Genomic DNA, 17,089 nt, shown 5'->3' on the forward strand with positions numbered 1-17,089 from the left:
GGGGGCAGATGCTCAATGCAGGAGCTGCCAAGCTGCGGTAACTTGGCAGCTGCGGAACCACAGAGGAGGGAGCCCGATTCTCGGGTGTGTACCCCTGAGACCTGCCCTCTCGCAATTTGGGACCCCTCGGGAGATACCAGAGAGCTGGTTTTGGCCCGATTCCAGCAAGCCAGGCTGAGAGACCCTACTGGTGCACAAATCTGTGCACCGGGCCTCTAGTAGAAGATAAAAGTAAATATGTAGACAATTACATTATCCAACTTTATCCTTATGTATAAAACAGGATTCAAGGAGTAAAGCAGCTATGTCACTTCAGAATGTTAAAGCAGTGATTTTCAACTGGTGTGCTGCAAGAATTTTAAAACATACAATACCTGACTATTTTTCCGTTAGACTGTCAAATTAAAAAAAAAAAAAAAGATGACTACAGCCAACACAACAGCCATCTGCTGTGAATAAGTAAAAATTATACCTTTTTTGTGTGTGTCAGATTGACCAAAAAATATGTATTTTTGGTGTGCCGCAGAATTTTAGTAATGAATGTGTGCCATGAGATGAAAAAGGTTAAAAATCTATGTTGAAGGTGTCAGAGAGCGAGTGTTTGAGCTAAGGCTTGAAGGATGATAAGGAGTTTGTTGTTACCAAACTAAGTGAAAGGCAATCTGTAAAGGTTTGATGGTTAAGAAGAACATGAAAAATAGGAAGTTGAAGAAAATGGAAGAGTTAAAGTTTGAAGTATTATCTAAATAATTACACTGACAATCTGAGAGATAGGCATATGTCTACTTTCTTGACATTAAACACAAAGATTTTTTTAAAAAGTTATTGAGCACAATTGAGGCCTAGGCAGTAAATTGAGGACTGATATGTTGAATTAGAGTCAACTCATTCTAAAAGGGCATTAGGAAGAGGGTATGGAACAGTGAGGGCAGGAATAAACAAATGGAGTATTTTTTCCCCAGTAACCTTGAGGACAGGGATCATGTCTGTATAGTTCTTTCTAGTTTGCTCAATGTCTCTTAGTGAATGTTAAGATAGTATGTTTAAAAAAAAAAAAAAAAGATAGTATGTTTTAAATTAAAGTATTAAGTAATATTTTAATCAGACAAAAATTAAGAAAAATCACATCTTATATCCCTTTTTATTAGAATAATGCTTTGATAATTGTATCTACAAAGCAATCATTTTGTTAGCCTCAAATTATTGTCAGGGTAGACAGAATTTTTAATATATCTGATTTAGATTACATAACCAGTATTTAAAACAGTGCAAATAGACTATAATGGATGTTTAGATATAAGTAACAAAAATGATAATGAACATTCCTCTTCCAGGCTTTACATATTTTTATTTACAGTTTGCTTCAATTTAGGGAGAAGAACTTCTACAGAAGTATCTCAGAGGGTCAACTTAGAGAGGAAGGACTTCCACTGAAATGTTCATGTACATTTTTTGGAAATAATAGGCATGATACTAATGTCCTTGGAAAAAAGGTTTTAATATCAACATACTCAGAATACAATTTCTGTGTGAATACAATATATAATTTTAAAATATAAATTATAAAATCATTAATTTTAGAAAGTTTCCAAGCTATCTAAATACCAAAAGAAACCCATATTCTGGCATAAAATTGAACCATTTTCTATATATTATACCAAAATTAAAGTTTACCCGTATTCTAACATTGAGAAATGAAATATCAACATTAAAAAGTCTACCTAGAAAAGATCAATGATGACTTCATAGACTACTTTTACAATATATATATATAAAATATTTTATATTAGTTTTTTTGGACATGACTTTTTCTTTTAATAACATGATTTACATATTTAACAGAGGGTTATAATGTGGTGGGTGAATGGAAGACTTGAAGGCTGAAGACCAATGTTCAATCTAGAACCTCCTACATTACTGACATTCTATCCCTTGTGCCAGTTGGCATACTGTAAATGTCTGAATGAATAAATAAGTTACATCAACACAGGTTTCTTCAGCTGTAAGTTGGAGTGATACCACCTATAATACAGAATATTTGTAAAGAACAACCAAGAGAACCAGTGGGTGCCATAGTGCTTTGTTAACTTTAAGACTCTGAGCTAAAATATTTTTAAAGATCTGAGTTAGTAGGGTTTGTTATTTTTTAAAAGCCTCAAATAAACTCCTTGGCTTTGATGTAGTATTTTATTTAGTTATATTTCCTGTTAACAAAGATACCATTAACAACAAATTTGTTCAGTGTTCATTTTAAAGGGAAAAATATCTTACAACTCATTAAAAAAACACTATGTAATTCAGGTCAACGTTAGTGTACTTTTACTTCCTTTGGTTAAGTCATAAGAAATCTCTGTTTCAAAAGAAAAGTATCCTATATAATAAAGAACTAATATGCTAATTAGACTGAACAGCCAGACGACCTTCCAGACGTCCTTCCAGATGACCTTCTGGACGAAGCTGGGGTGGTGAGGGCCGGCCAGGGCTACGCAGGCCATCCAAGGCAGCTGGGGCTGCGAGGGCCGAGCCCCTTGCACGAATTTCGTGCATCGGGCCTCTAGTTTCATAAGAAGGTCTGAAGTTTATATTTTCATTAAATTCCAATTCAACACAATTTACCAAAGTACTTCACACATATGTCCTTTATAGCATTTATCATATTGTATAATATTTTTTTTTCTCTCAGGAGACTGAGCAACTTAAGGGTAAAAAGTTGAGTCAGATTCATCTAATTTTTTTAAAGCATTTTACTTATTTTAAAATGTTTTTATTGATTTGTTTTTGGAGGGAGGAGAGGGAGAGAGAGACGCATCGATGGGACGGACTGACTGATTCCTGCACACCACCACTGGGGATCAAGCCTGCAAACTGGGCATGTGCCCTGGCTGGGAATCAAATTAGTGACTTTGTGGTGCAAGGAAGGACACTCAGCCAGCCGAGCCACACTGGACAGGCTCGCTTCATCTTTATATCGAGTTACTATAGCCTTTGGCTGGTTCTTTTTTTTAAAATATATTTTTATTTTTATTGATTTCAGAGAGGAAGGAAGAGGGAGAGGTAGAAACATCAATGATGAGAGAATAATTGATCAGATGCCTCCTGCACGCCCCACAGTGGGGATCAAAACCACAACCCGGGCATGTGCCTTGACCGGAAATCGAACCATGACCTCCTGGTTCATAGATTGAGGTTCAACTTCTGAGCCATACCTGCCAGGCTTGGCTGGTTCTTTGTAGAGGTTAGTGCCCAAGTATACATAGAATGAATGAACAGAGGATATGTGTTGTGTCCAGCAGAGGAAAAAGAGCTAGTATAATTCTGATTAGTTTATAATATATGGTCAAAGTGATAAGTTTATCATTAAACTAAAAACAGAATTTTAAGTTTCTTTTTAGATTTTATTCTATGAATAAGGCTATTTTTAAGGTAGACAGATGTGTGTTAATGAAAGAATCTGATGCAGAGAGTTTGGAACATGTTATCAGGACAGTAACATGAAAATTACATAGGGAAAACACCAAAAATTTTTCACTTTAAAATTACTCAGTGGTAGTTTATTTAGTGGTCTCAAATAATAATGGAGATTGCTGAAAGGTTGTTGTATTTCATAATGGTCTATTTTTGTGATTTTTAAAATGTTATATTAAGATAGCAAGTTAGTGTACATTAGTGTTTGTATTGGGGAGAGGTGGTGAACTATATAAGAATCTGTATTTGGAAAGCATAGTTTATGTTTAAATGATTATCTAACTTACTTTGAGGTATAAAGTAGATATGGTCAATAAGTGTTTGCTTATGATTATTGACTAGGTCAGGGGTCCTCAAACTTTTTAAACAGGGGGCCAGTTCACTGTCCCTCAGACCGCTGGATGGCTGGACTATAGTTTAAAAAAAACTATGAACAAATTCCTATGCACACTGCACATCTTATTTTGAAGTAAAAAAACAAAACAGGAACAAATACAATATTTGTATTTGCATGTGGCCCGCGGGCTGTAGTTTGAGGACCCCTGGACTAGGTATTGGTAAAAAGATAATTTGAAGCCATATTAGAAAAAACCAACAAAATGGAGCTAAATCTAATATTCATGATAAAATGACTAACAAGGTTTACAATACGGGGTGGAGCAAAAGTAGGTTTATAGTTGTTCATATGGAAAATAATACAATAAATAAGAACAAACTCTGCTTCATGTACTCACAACTGTGAACCTACTTTTGCCCCACCCTGTGTACACAAAAGGATTTTCATAAATATTTGTTGTAAGTGCCTTACAATTAAAACAGACTTTCCTACCCTTGCCTTTGTGAAATCTAGTTGCTTGGGAGGCATTCCTTATTAAAAGAGGGTGTCAATAATATAAAAAGACTGCTGCTAGGATCCAAGCAAAACAGCAGTCTAAGCTCTGGCCGGGTAGCTCAGTTGGTTCGAGTGTCGTCCCGATACACCAAGGTTGCGGGTTCAATCCCTGGTCAGAGCACATATAAGAATCAACCAATGAATGCATAAGTAAGTGAAACAACAAATCGATGGCTCTCTCTCTCTCACACCCATCAATAAAATAAAAAGAACAACAACCCAGCAATCTAAACAGTTGGGGGGCGGGGGAAGTGTTTGTTTTTTGTGTTTTTTTTTTAAATCATCAAGTAGCATTTACTTTATAGGAAAGATTTATAGCAATTTACGATTAGGTGTATGTTACTTTTATATGGTGGTGTCAGAAAGCTTGAATCAGGATTAAATAACTTCATGATACATCATGATACATTAGTAAATTTTTGCTGGATTTGATCAAAACTATTTGAAGGAAAGTGTTCTTATTAAACATTTATCTGGTGAAGTAAGGCAAACTCTTTAATTGTTCAAGTGGCGACTATAAGAATAGTTCTGATATTCTATTTTGTAAAATAATTAGCACTTGCATAGCTTTATTCACAGACACGTGTTTTTGTAGAGAAGTACATTTTATTTCCCTTATGCAGTATGGTTGTTCTATTCTACCCTTACTAAGAAAGGAAATAAAAAGCAAGCTGATGTGTAAGAAAAACAGATTCCATTTTAAGTTATAAGTTGTAAAGATATAATATTGTAAGTACTGTTTTATGATTAAATTCTACTGTAAGTTTATGGGGGGAAGGGAAAGCTTAAAAGTTTTGGTATCAACATACATGAAGGCAGAGGGAGTTTTCTAACAGGGAACTGGTAGCATATTTGCTTACTAATGCATCAATTTTGAAATTAAAAAAAAATTTATTTTTTTAGTAAAAGAGTAGTATACAGTTATCTTTTTGTTAAAGGTAAAAGTTAGATCCTGCTCTCTGCATTTTTTCACAACATATTTTCTTAGAAGGTTAATATAACCAGCTACCAGTTTTTACTAGTCTGAGGTACTTGAGTCCTTACTAGCTTGAATGACTCAGGGTACTTCATATTTAAAATATTTTCAAAATATTTTACAATCCATTTTAAAAGATAATATTCTTATGAGGGAGATTATGATTAGCTCACGTTTACTGTTAAAAAGATATAGAAAGTTTAAATAAAAGAACTTGCCCTGCACCTTAGGCTTTTTTTCTGTAAAGTTTCCAAATCACAGTGTCAGTAATAATTTAATACAAACCCCAGCAGTTTTAAAGTCATATTTAATATTGGTTAACTCCTACTTACCTTACTTAGAATGTAATGTCTCAACTTTGGTACACAAAAACAATTTTTTCTAATATAAATTAAACACATTACTTGTAATAGACTGTTCTTCAAAAGTTGTTTAAAAAGGCAAAAACACATCTTGCAAAACTTCCTAGCAAATTTTTAATGTATGCAATTCGCATGTAAGGCACTTCCATGCTTTTTCAAATAAGTTTCATAAAGTTTTCTATTTTTGTAATCAAGTCTTCATAAGTTATACAGTAAGAACGTTACTTCAAGTAAAACTTTATTAAATACCCAATTTTGGCATTATTTCCTTAAATATCTTTACCTTTGAATAGAATAAATGATGGGCATCAAGATCGATGCAAGCTAATCTTTTTTTTTTCTTTTTGTGTGCAGGCTAATCTTAAATAAAAGCACTCTTGATCTGGTTTATATTTAGAGAATTGGTAATGTTTTATCTTGTTGGTCTTGTTCAAGAATCTTGAAATCCTCCAAAGGAAGACTGCTTAAGGCAGTTGGTAAAATGTGTTCAGATGTGCCTTTAGGTAATATGTTATTTGCTTCTAGATTCTTCACCAAGCAAGTGGCTTTGATCCATCTTCGAGTTGCTCTGCGTTCTTTTTGTAGGCAAGTTTTCATTTTCCTTCTTAAACTTGCTATTTCTTTTTCCAGTTTAATTATCCTCTTTTTTGCCTCCATAGGATTCCTAAAGGCATAACTGTGTTCAAGTAGCACTTGTTGACTATTAATGTTTGATTTTAAATTAGAAGGTCCGGTTGGAGTACAACTGTTACTTTTCTTCAGAAGATTCCGTGACTTGAGTTTCTGTGCCAAATAATATTAGAGGGTTGTACATAAGTTATGCAATATCACAAATAAATTTTGTCCAGTTTAAATAACAGTATTTAAATTGCTCTTTTAAAAACTGATTTTAAAAGATAGCAAACATCGCCAATCCATCTCATGTAATCATAGATTCAAATTTCTCAAGTGATTGAATTAACTCCAGCCACCTATTTTTTTTTGTTTTCCCTCTACAGAGAGATACTAACATTGGTTTGGAAATAGACACTGGACTTCCAAGGTCCTTCCAAATTATGATTTTATGGAGACTTTAAATATCTTTTGTAATTGTCTAAGGCCAAATAATGTAGACATTTATGTGATACTGATTTGATCTCTTTTGTAGGTAAATATTATTTGCTCAATTAATATTTCAGACCTTGGATCCTACTTAATAAAAATATATTCCCAAGTATCAAGCCCCTGAATAGATTTAGTACTTATTCATTATTCAGTTATAGCTTCCACTCAAGGACTTAAAATGCGGGCAGAAATTTTTGCCCAAATCAGAAACCTGAGGAACCTTTTTCCTTTATTACTTTCATTCAATTAGTCATCAAGTCGTATTAATTCTACATCCTATGTATCTCTATCATGAATCATCTCCTCTAGCACTCTTTTAAAAAATTATTATTAAATCTATTGGGGTGACATTGGTTAATATGACCATATAGGTTTCAGGTGTGGGATTCTATGTTACAAGATCTGTATATTGCACTGTGCCCACCACCCAAAGTCAAATCTTCTCCCTTTACCATATATATTCAGTCCCCTTCACCCCACCCGCCTCTTTTAGCATTCTTAATGCTACTCCCATCAGGCCTATATTATATCTAGCTTGAATATGTCATTACCTACCATAGACTTTATATGGGTACAAAAATCAAAAATGGTTGGAACAGCATCCATTTTAAGTCGTCGAGTTTGTCCTGTTAGGTCAAAACAGGAGGCTTCAAAGTGCTTTGAACAAAGAAAAGTGTGTTTTCCTGGCACAAAATTTTTGCGCCTAACCAGGCGAACCCATTCTTTTCTTCTTTTAGGATCCAAAGGAAACCTTAGAAAAACAAAAAACAAAAAACCCCTCAAATTCCAACTATCACAGTTCTGGTTGCACCTAAATGGTTAAAACAAATTTTAAGTGGTGATGATTTAAAGTGTCTTCAGCCTAGTCGGTGTTGCTCAGTGGCTGAGTGTTGACCCACGAACTAAGAGGTCCCCGGTTTGATTCCCGGTCAGGGCACATGCCCATGTTGAGGGCTCGATCCCCAGTAGGGGATGAGCAGGAGGCAGTTGATTAATGTTTCTCTCTCACTGATGTTTCCATCTCTAAATCCCTCTCCCTAAAACCAATAAAAACATATTTTAAAGTGTCTTCAATTAACATAGAACATGTTACATTTCCAATATCCAGACATTGGCACAGAAACCAATTCATGCTAATTTTTATAAGTTGTAAAAAATTAATAAAAAACGGACTTGAGTGGTCTTATTTTTCAGGGTTTAAAAAAGAGATCTTTCTTCCTACTCCAGTCCTTAACCTGGGCAATAAAAATAAACAAGACTACAGTAATCTAGGCCCTGGCTGGGTAGTTCTCTGTTGGTTAGAGCATCGTCCCAATACACCAAGGTTGCTGGTTCCATCTCCAGTCAGGGCACAAGAATCAACCAATGAATGCATAAACAAGTGGAACAACAAATCAATATACCCCCGCCCCCCTTTTCCTCTCTCTGTAAAAAAATAAAAATAAAATGACTAAACTAGATCAAGCTTATGTAGAGCTGTATAAGCAGGAGTAACTCTACATTGCTCAGATCTGCTGCTTATATATTAGTTCATGGTCAAGATAAATCAAATTAATGCCCAGGTTGCAGGCTCAATCCCCAGTAGGGGGTGTGCAGGGAGGCAGCTGATCAATGATTCCCTCTCATCATTGATGTTTCTATCCCTCTCTTCCCCTTCCTCTCTGAAATCAATAAAAATATATTTTAAAGAAGATAAATCATCTACAGATTAAATTTTATCAAGGAAAGCCTAGATAGATTCTGGTATTCCTCTGTGTTCCTTCATTATGACACCATACTGTTTTTATTTGAAATAAAAGTAGATTATAAGTTTCTTGAGGACAGGAATCACCGTATCTTTTTACCTCTATCTTTTTTGTTTATTTTGTTAATCCTCACCCAAGGGTATTTTTTCCATTGATTTTTAAAGTGTTTTTATTGACTTTAGAGACAGGGAAAGGGAGAGTTAGAAACATCGATGAGAATCATCGATTGCTTGCCTACTGCACGCCCCCCTACTGGGAATAGAGCCCACACCTGGGCATGTGCCCTGACCAGGATTCAAATTCTGACATCCAGGTTCATGGATTGATGCTCAACCACTGAGCCACACCAACTGGCCCCATTGAGAGAGAATGGAAGGGAGGGAGGAAAGAGAATGGGGGAGAGAAAGAGAGAGAGAGAGAAACATCCATGTGAGACACATTGATTGGTTGCCTCCAGAATGCACTCTGACTGGGGCCAGGGATCAAACCTGCAACTCAGGTATGTGCCCTTGACTGGGAATCCAACCAGAGACCCTTTGGTGCTCAGGACCCCGGGGGCCTATCCTCTACTCACTAAGCAAGGCTGGCTAGGTCTTAATCTCTTTAACACGTAGTACAGTTGCCTTGAATAAGGACTTAACAAAAATTTGCTTAATTAAAATGAGACAGAATATGTAAATTAAGAATGCACTGTATTACTTCCACGTAAACAGCCTATATTTTTTAAAAAAAATGAACTCTTAAGCTACGTAATACAGTAGAAATCATAATTATTACAAAAAGTAAAATGTTGCTGACAAGCCCAGCAGGAATGTTTTTCCTTTCATATTTATTTCAAATATAAAATATACTAATGTGTACCCAGTTAAGGAAGAGAAAAATATAAGGGACTGTCAAAATTAGTGGTAACTGTGTTGACTGATTGGAAACATAACCATCAACATTCACATGTAACAACTTTGAGTTCAACTCTTCTTTAGTTTGATAACCTAATGAACTGAGTAGTGTTTAAAAAGAATCATTCACGTTAGAAGATCATGTGGCTCCCCAACTGAAGCTTCACTAGGTAACAGCTTTGGCTATTATCAGATATCCAGTTTGCTTAAATGACCAGCAGTGAGGGGCACAAAGAGATGAAAGCCCAGATTTACTGGTAAATACCTTCCAGTCTCTTGTCCCTGTCCCCTCAACTCCAAACATATCCCGACCTGAAGATATTATTAGCATTTGTTTGTCACTCTGTAGTTCACGTTTTCACAAATTTAAGTTTTTTTCTATTTAATTAGAAATCCCTGATTATTTATCTACTGTTTACCCCTCACCTTTTAATAAAATGTATTCTCATTTCAAAGATCTGTTCCAATATGTAATGGTTTGGAAATATTTCCTGTGCCCTAAGCTAAAAAAATCAAGCTTTGGTTTATAAACACTAAACTTATGAATTTCTTCTTGTTGGGGGCCTCAATAAAGATGCAGAACTTATAAACTAAGTACTATTATTGGATTATCATTTGTATAAGACTCTTCAGAAATATGAAGGCTGTCTTTCAGATATTTAACCTTTTTTCTTTAGTTTTTTAAAACGAGCTCCCTAATTATGCAATCAGTACCTCCAACTGAACCGTAACCAAATTTTATTTCCTTCTTTTAAGACTCAATTAGGAATCTCATCTTCCTAAAGAAGTTTTTCATGATCAGAAGATGAGGTTAGATGTTTCTATATGATAAAGAATTAACACCACTGTATTCTAATTGCTTGCTTTTCTATCTCCACCACTGTATCATGTTTTTCCTGGTTAGAACTGTTCTTTACTACTTTATCATATTAAGTAAGCACTCAGTGAGCTTTTCTGAGTGAATCAATGAAAAATGAACTAATGGGGCTAGCTTAGCATTACTAAATAATCTTTATTTAGTTATCTGTGTTTAAATAGAATAATAATCAACAATTTTACTTACTTTTTATATATGTATTTTATTGATTTCAGAGAGGAAGGGAGAGGGAAAGATAGAAACATCAATGATGAGAGAGAATCATTGCTTCCTGAACACCTCACACTGGGGTTGAGCCTGCGACCTGGGCATGTGCCCTGACTGGGAATCGAATTGTGACCTCCTGTTTCATAGGTCGACACTCAACCACTGAGTCATGCTGGCTGGGCTAATCAACAATTTTATATTTAATTTTTCCATAATCATATTTTGCATGTGTTGTTTGGATTTTTCTTAGTATGTTCAAAGGGGAGTAGAGATAGCCCATAGTTGAATTTATAAGAAATTGTCCTCTAAGTATTTAAAAAATAACAGGGTGGCAACAGATGGATATATGTTTGTCTACACCATAATAAAAGTAGGCTTTCCGAAACATTAGATGTTTGGAAAAAAATCACTCAGTATTTTAAGCAATGCTATTTGGCTTGGGTCTTTAATAAATGGCTGAATGCTCATATATTCCAAGCACTGCCCTAGGAACTGTCCCAAGTGGTAAATAAAACTGACCTACTTTTACGGTATCTACCTTCTACTAAGGGCACACTGTAATGGGGAGGACAGAGAATTGAACAACTTGATGCAACAGAAAAGAATGGCCGAGAACTGTTGTCTCTCAAGTCAAATCAGGTTGTCAATCCTGGTTACTTTACATAACAGCTAGGTAACTTTAGGCAAGTTATGCAACCTTTTTAGTCTTTAGTTTTTATCACCTATAAGGTACCATTTTAATGGTATCTAGTGTGGTTTTAGGGGTTAAATGAGACAGTTTATGGTAAATACTAGATAAATGTTATTTGTTACTATAAAAGTAATTACAAATGTCATGGGTGTTCTAAAAAAGGTTAAGTACAAGGTTGAATGGAACCATAAAGCAGGAAGAGATAATCTAGTCAAGAGGCTTTAGGATAGTAGGAATTAGCTAGAGGAATTAGGGTGGGAACAGTGAAGAGTAATGACATGAAATGATGCAAGAGAACTTTCTAAGTTAAAGAGTAATTTTGAACTTTATCCAAAATGGCATTGGCAAGCCATTATAAGTCACGATTTAGAGCTGATTTTTAAAAACATGTTTTTACTGATTTCAGAAGGAGAGGGAGAGGGAGAACATCAGTGAGAGAGAACCACCAATTGGCTACCTCCTGCATGTCCCCTACTGGGAACGGAGGCACGTGCTCTCATCAGGAATTGAACTGGCGACCTCCCAGTGCATGGGATGATGCTCAACCGACTGAGCCACACCAGCTGGGGGCATTATCTTATTCTTAAAACTATATATGTCTGTTATATCTATATGGTATAAAGGCTATATAGAATAGTGTGGTACTGCACATTCCTTCCCAACTTTATGATTAGTGATGTCAGGTTGGTAGTTTGAAACCAGATAATGTAGGGAGTATTTATATTACAGAATTAGGGCAAATACTATGAATCAGGGCTTTCCCCTTCCTTGGAGATTCTGTTGTTAAACATTTAGCAACACATCACTGATTACAGAAGTTAGGAGTACATGAATGGAAGCAGTGAACCAGTTAAGAGGCTGTTGTAATCGAGTCAAAAGGGAATGGTAGGAAGTTAAGGAAGGATGACCTTCCGATTTCTGGGTAGATGATGTTTTCATTTACTGAGAAAAGGCATGTGGGAATAGGAGTAGGTCTGAAGGAAGGGCAAATTCTTTAGTATAGTTTTGATAAAAATCTGAGGAACTGGAGAGGCCAGGAGAATACTGAGACACTTGGCCTATAGGTCCAGAATTCAATGAGATTTGGACTGGAGATAATTTGAGAAGCATCAACATGTAAATGTTAACTGAGACCACAGCAACAGTTGAAATTTTTTTACAAAGAGAGGGGCTGGTAGGAGAGATAGACTACAGAAGTGAAAACCACAAAATTAGTGTTATATAATTCAAAAGTAGAGAGTATTTCAAGGAGGAAATGATCACATTCCAAGAAAAAGAAATACAGGAGTGACAACTCATGTTAGCAAGAGCAGCTTCAGAAAATTATTCGTGAGACCTAGTCCAGAGTGGGCTAAGAGATAAGAAAAATGAAGATAGTTAAGTTCAGGCAACATAAGTTGTATATGGGAATAAAGAAGTCTACCAATGTCTGAGGAGAGGAGTTAGTTCATGTTGTTTGTTTATAAAATAGAAATGTATTTTTACTTTATTTTTACTTTTGTTATTTTATGACCTACATTTTTGGGTTACACATGAAAATGTTAATTTCATAAGCAAATAGTCAAACATGGAAAGGAAGTATGCATGCTACTATATCACTGTGTCTCTCTTAAACATTCAATATTATTGGTCCTCCTAGACTCTTCCCTATCTCTCATCTTCCAAAACAAATACAATAGTTTCTCCTCAAATATTTCTCAAATCTGTCCACTTCTTTCCATCCTTACTGTCAGTACTACTCTAGTCTAGGCCCTCTGGGTGGACTCACCCTTATTTTAAGGCAGGCTCCTGTTTTTTCTCTCTCAACTCTCACCTCTCCTATTCTAGTGCTGGCTGTGCCAGCAAACAAGTACACTGCGTAGTTCAGTTGACACTGTCGTGTAGATTTCCTTGTGAAAGAAACAGTGGGTAAGTGAACACTCTTTAAACAAGCTTCTTTCTCACTGAATTTCTCTCTCGATGATGCTCAGCCGGCACTTTCAATAACGCTATTCTCCGTACTTCAGCCAGAGGCCTTTTTAATACGCACATTTAACCATGCCACTCTTTTACAACGTTCCCTGGCTTCTCAAGTACTAATGGGTAAAACAGAAAATCCTGAAAGGGGCACACCAGACTATGTCACCATTTTGTCTCATTTGAAATTTCACATCCTTTGAGAAGTGTTACTTTGACTTTACAAGGCTAACTTAGTTCTCCCTGAAGGTCTTTTCTGTGGCACCTAACTGCAATTATATTTGTCTTTGTTTTTTATTATACTCTAAACTTCAAGAATGTAAGAATTTTCTGGATCTCTCGCATGATGTCAGGCAAATAAGAACTTGGTACACATTTGATAGATGAACAAAACAATAATTTGATGAAGTAGTTGAAAACAGAAACATCACAAAGATTTTTTTTAAAGTGGCAACTTTTAATAAGGGGGTACATTTAGTCATCATGAGGTAGGGAAAAGGTCAAGAATATAATTTTCTACATCCTATGAATGTATTAAGTTGTGAGGTATATAAAATCAGAACTGTTTACACTTAACTTTTTTAATGCTTCTTTTCTTCAGTCACATGGCAGGCACTTGCAGAGAAGGTAAACATTTATTTACTGTATTTCATGTAGTGTTCAAAGTGCTTTCAAGAGTTCTGATTTGAGAGAACTAAAGAATTTTCATTGGCCCTATCTGGTTTGGCTCAGTGGATAGAGCGTCAGCCTGTGGACTGAAGGGTCCTGGGTTCGATTCCGGTTAAGGGCACAGGCTTGATCCACAGTAGGGGGTGTGCAGGAGGCAGCCGATCAATGTTCTCTCTCATCGTTGATGTTTCTCTTTCTCTCTCTCTCTGAAATCAATAAAAATACATTAAAAAAAAAAGAATTTTCATTGCTCTTCCAGCAAAGAAGGAAGAACACCTAGGTTCTTTTTATTACTGCTAGTAAGAATAGAAAGCATATCTTTTGCACTTTCATTAATATAGCTTAATTCCATGATTATCATCAATGATGACTCAACTCCTCTGCAGAGTTACTGTATGGGACTATCAGAAAAAATCTAAATGCTCATGTCAATTCAGCTAGTAAGACTTTCCTGATTTTAATGGGAACACAGTAGGCTTTAAGGCAGTGGTTCTCAACCTTCCTAATGCCGCAACCCTTTAATACAGTTCCTCATGTTGTGGTGACCCCCAACCATAAAATTATTTTCGTTGCTACTTCATTGCTGTAATTTTGCTACTGTTATGAATCGTAAATATCTGATATGCAGGATGCATTTTCATTGTTACAAATTGAACATAATTAAAACATAGTGATTAATCACAAAAACAATGTAATTATATATGTGTTTTCTGATGGTCTTAGGCGACCCTGTGAAAGGGTCGTTCGACCCCCAAAGGGGTCGCGACCCACAGGTTGAGAACCTCTGCTTTAAGGTGATTGCCGGCTTGAACAGGAAGATTTCTTACAGAGTCATTAATGTCAAGTCCAGTCTAATACACAGGAGTAAAAGAGTAGAAAATGAAGGTATCCGGCTGTCACTTTTATAAGGAGTAATCACCATACAGAACTTGGATTTCTTTTATAAAGCAAGTACATCTTCCCCAAGGGGAGAAATACTGGGCAGATCTGAGCAACACACAAAGGGAAAACACAATGCTTCCCTGCTACCCCCTGGACTAGACAGTGAAGGGATCAGAATTCGCAGAATCCTCGTGTTCCTTCGACACAAGCAATATTCAATCTAACGGCTCTCACCCCCGCTCCCCGCCCAGGTTACCTGTGGAAGCTGATGTTAATGTGCTTGTTGTAGGTAGTGGCACAGCCCGCCGCGGCGCAATTGGTCGGCATGTCCCTTCCCCCCTCATTCGGCGCCGTCGTGAGCCTGTCCTGAGGCGCTGACGGCTACGCGGGGCCAGCGAGGCAGGGGACAGGCCCGCCGAGCAGAATCGCGGGGCGGGATGGGCAGCAGGGGTGCGGATGTGTGTGCGTCGGGGGTAGGGAGCCACCTTCCCTCTTTATGAATATGGCCGACTTGAGCCCGCAGAGCCGTCAGTCCCGCAGCGCCAGTCGCCTTCCTTTGCCTTCACCAACATGGCGGACACAACCCGGTCCCCTCCCTGGCCCCCAAAGGGGAGAGGGACTACTGCGTCTCTTTAGGACCTGTCCTTGGAGAAGAAAAAAAAAGGGGGGGGGGTACCATCCACCTCCCCACCCCCTACTTCTATGATACACTCTCGAGGCCGAGATTAAGAACAAACCCGCCCATTCCAACACGCACCCAGATATCCCAATCCAGTCCGAGGTGGGTGTGAGTTGTAGACTGGAAGGACAGCCCCTAAAACAGGAAAGGAAAAAAACTACAAGTCCCACTGAGAATAGCGTGGTCTTCGTCGTTATCGCGGGAACTGAGAGCCTGGTTTCCGGCCTTCCGTCGGAAGTGACGTCGTGGGCCACTTTCCAAGCCCCTTTCTCGCGAGGCGGAAGAGCTCCATTCGCGGAGGAGCAAGGGGGCGCTAGGGTAGGGAACTGTTGTGACGGTCCGGCGAGAGAGAGAGCTGGGGTGCCGGGAAGTTGGGGAGCACAGCCCGCTAGGTGTCCGAGTAGGGTAAGGCCGCACCGACCGGGTCCGTTAGGAAAGAAGGGGCCGAGGAGGAAGGTAATCGTCGGGCGGTTCCCCGGACGGAGGACTCCGGTTGTGTGGAAGGCGCTGCTCCCGGGATGGCGACCGCAGATCCTCCGGCCGCAGCGTCCAGTGGCCTGTCGCCCAAGGAAGAAGGGGAGCTAGAAGATGGGGAGATCAGCGACGACGATAACAGCCAGGTACGGAGCCGGAGCAGCAGCAGTAGCAGTGGCTGCGGGCTGTTGCCGTATCCGCGGCGGAGGCCTCCTCACCCGGCCCGGGGCGGTGGATCCGGCGGAGGCGGTGGCTCCTCGTCGTCATCGTCCTCTTCGCAGCAGCAGCTGCAGCTGAGGAATTTCTCACGCTCGCGGCACGCATCGGAGCGGGGCCACCTCCGGGGACACAGCAGCTACCGACCCAAAGAGCCGTTCCGCTCTCACCAGCCCTCCGTGCGGATGCCTTCGAGCTCGCTGTCCGAGAGCAGCCCTCGGCCGTCCTTCTGGGAACGGAGCCACATCGCTTTGGACCGTTTCCGCTTTCGAGGCCGGCCTTATCGGGGTGGGAGTCGCTGGAGTCGGGGTCGTGGCGGGGGTGACCGAGGAGGCAAGCCGGGGGGCAGACCCCCTCTGGGTGGAGGACCGGGGTCCGGATTCAACGGCAGCCAGAGCTGGCGGGAGCCCTCTCCACCTCGCAAGAGTTGTATCCTTAACGTGGCGCTCGGCCCTGGGTGTGTCCCTAGAGTTTCCCTTTAGCGTCCTTCCTAGGTCTGCGGGATGAGTAACTTCTCTGCGCCGCCGGAGCCGCTCGTTTGTTACTTACGGTAAGTTGTTCGCTGGCAATCCCCGTGTGTCACGCTGTAGTGTTTCTCAGGATTGCTTTATTGGGTGTATTGCCTTTTAACAGGACCGAGTCATTGTTTGGGGCCAAGCTAGTGGAATCTAACAGTCTAAGGTCAGGTTTGTAACCGGACCTCAGAAGCCCACGTTTTATTAGCATTTGTCTTTGCTGGTACAGAAACTTTAATACGTGAGGTTAACTTGGACTGTTAGAGGGAGAGGAAAATTATATATAGACAAACGATTTGGGGAATAGTGGTTTTTGTTTGTTTGTTTGTTTGTTTTTTGCGGTTAAACAAAACTTTTATTGAGGGAGAAGAGTACCAAGAGGCTGTCTTCCAGAGGTTCTTGGACCTCAGACCTCAGGACGTATTACACTTTGATAGTGTACATTGTGAAGTTTCTTTCTGCATCATCTTGTCGTTTTTGTTT

At 38.7% G+C, this 17,089-nt stretch overlaps 2 protein-coding genes across 8 annotated transcripts in view; one reads left to right on the top strand and one right to left on the bottom strand.

Annotated features, from left to right (window-relative positions):
- Window positions 1-5,623: 5,623 nt before the first annotated feature.
- Window positions 5,624-15,596, bottom strand: THAP2 (THAP domain containing 2). Its single transcript, XM_036298653.1, has 3 exons — window positions 14,979-15,596; window positions 7,355-7,550; window positions 5,624-6,478 (listed from the first exon to the last, which is right to left on the bottom strand). The coding sequence occupies exons 1-3, from the start codon at window positions 15,047-15,049 to the stop codon at window positions 6,089-6,091; spliced, it is 657 nt and encodes a 218-aa protein (XP_036154546.1). The 5' UTR covers window positions 15,050-15,596; the 3' UTR covers window positions 5,624-6,088.
- Window positions 15,597-15,887: 291 nt separating this feature from the next.
- Window positions 15,888-17,089, top strand: part of ZFC3H1 (zinc finger C3H1-type containing) — a 58,684-nt gene continuing 57,482 nt past the window's right edge. For all 7 annotated transcript variants that reach the window (XM_036298643.1, XM_036298645.1, XM_036298647.1 and 4 more), the window contains exon 1: window positions 15,888-16,520. In XM_036298643.1, the coding sequence (XP_036154536.1) occupies window positions 15,920-16,520 (601 nt within the window). In that variant the 5' untranslated portion in view covers window positions 15,888-15,919. The remainder of the gene's footprint in view (window positions 16,521-17,089) is intronic.

This window comes from Myotis myotis, unplaced genomic scaffold (genome assembly GCF_014108235.1).
Source record: "Myotis myotis isolate mMyoMyo1 unplaced genomic scaffold, mMyoMyo1.p scaffold_m19_p_3, whole genome shotgun sequence".
NCBI lineage: Eukaryota > Metazoa > Chordata > Mammalia > Chiroptera > Vespertilionidae > Myotis > Myotis myotis.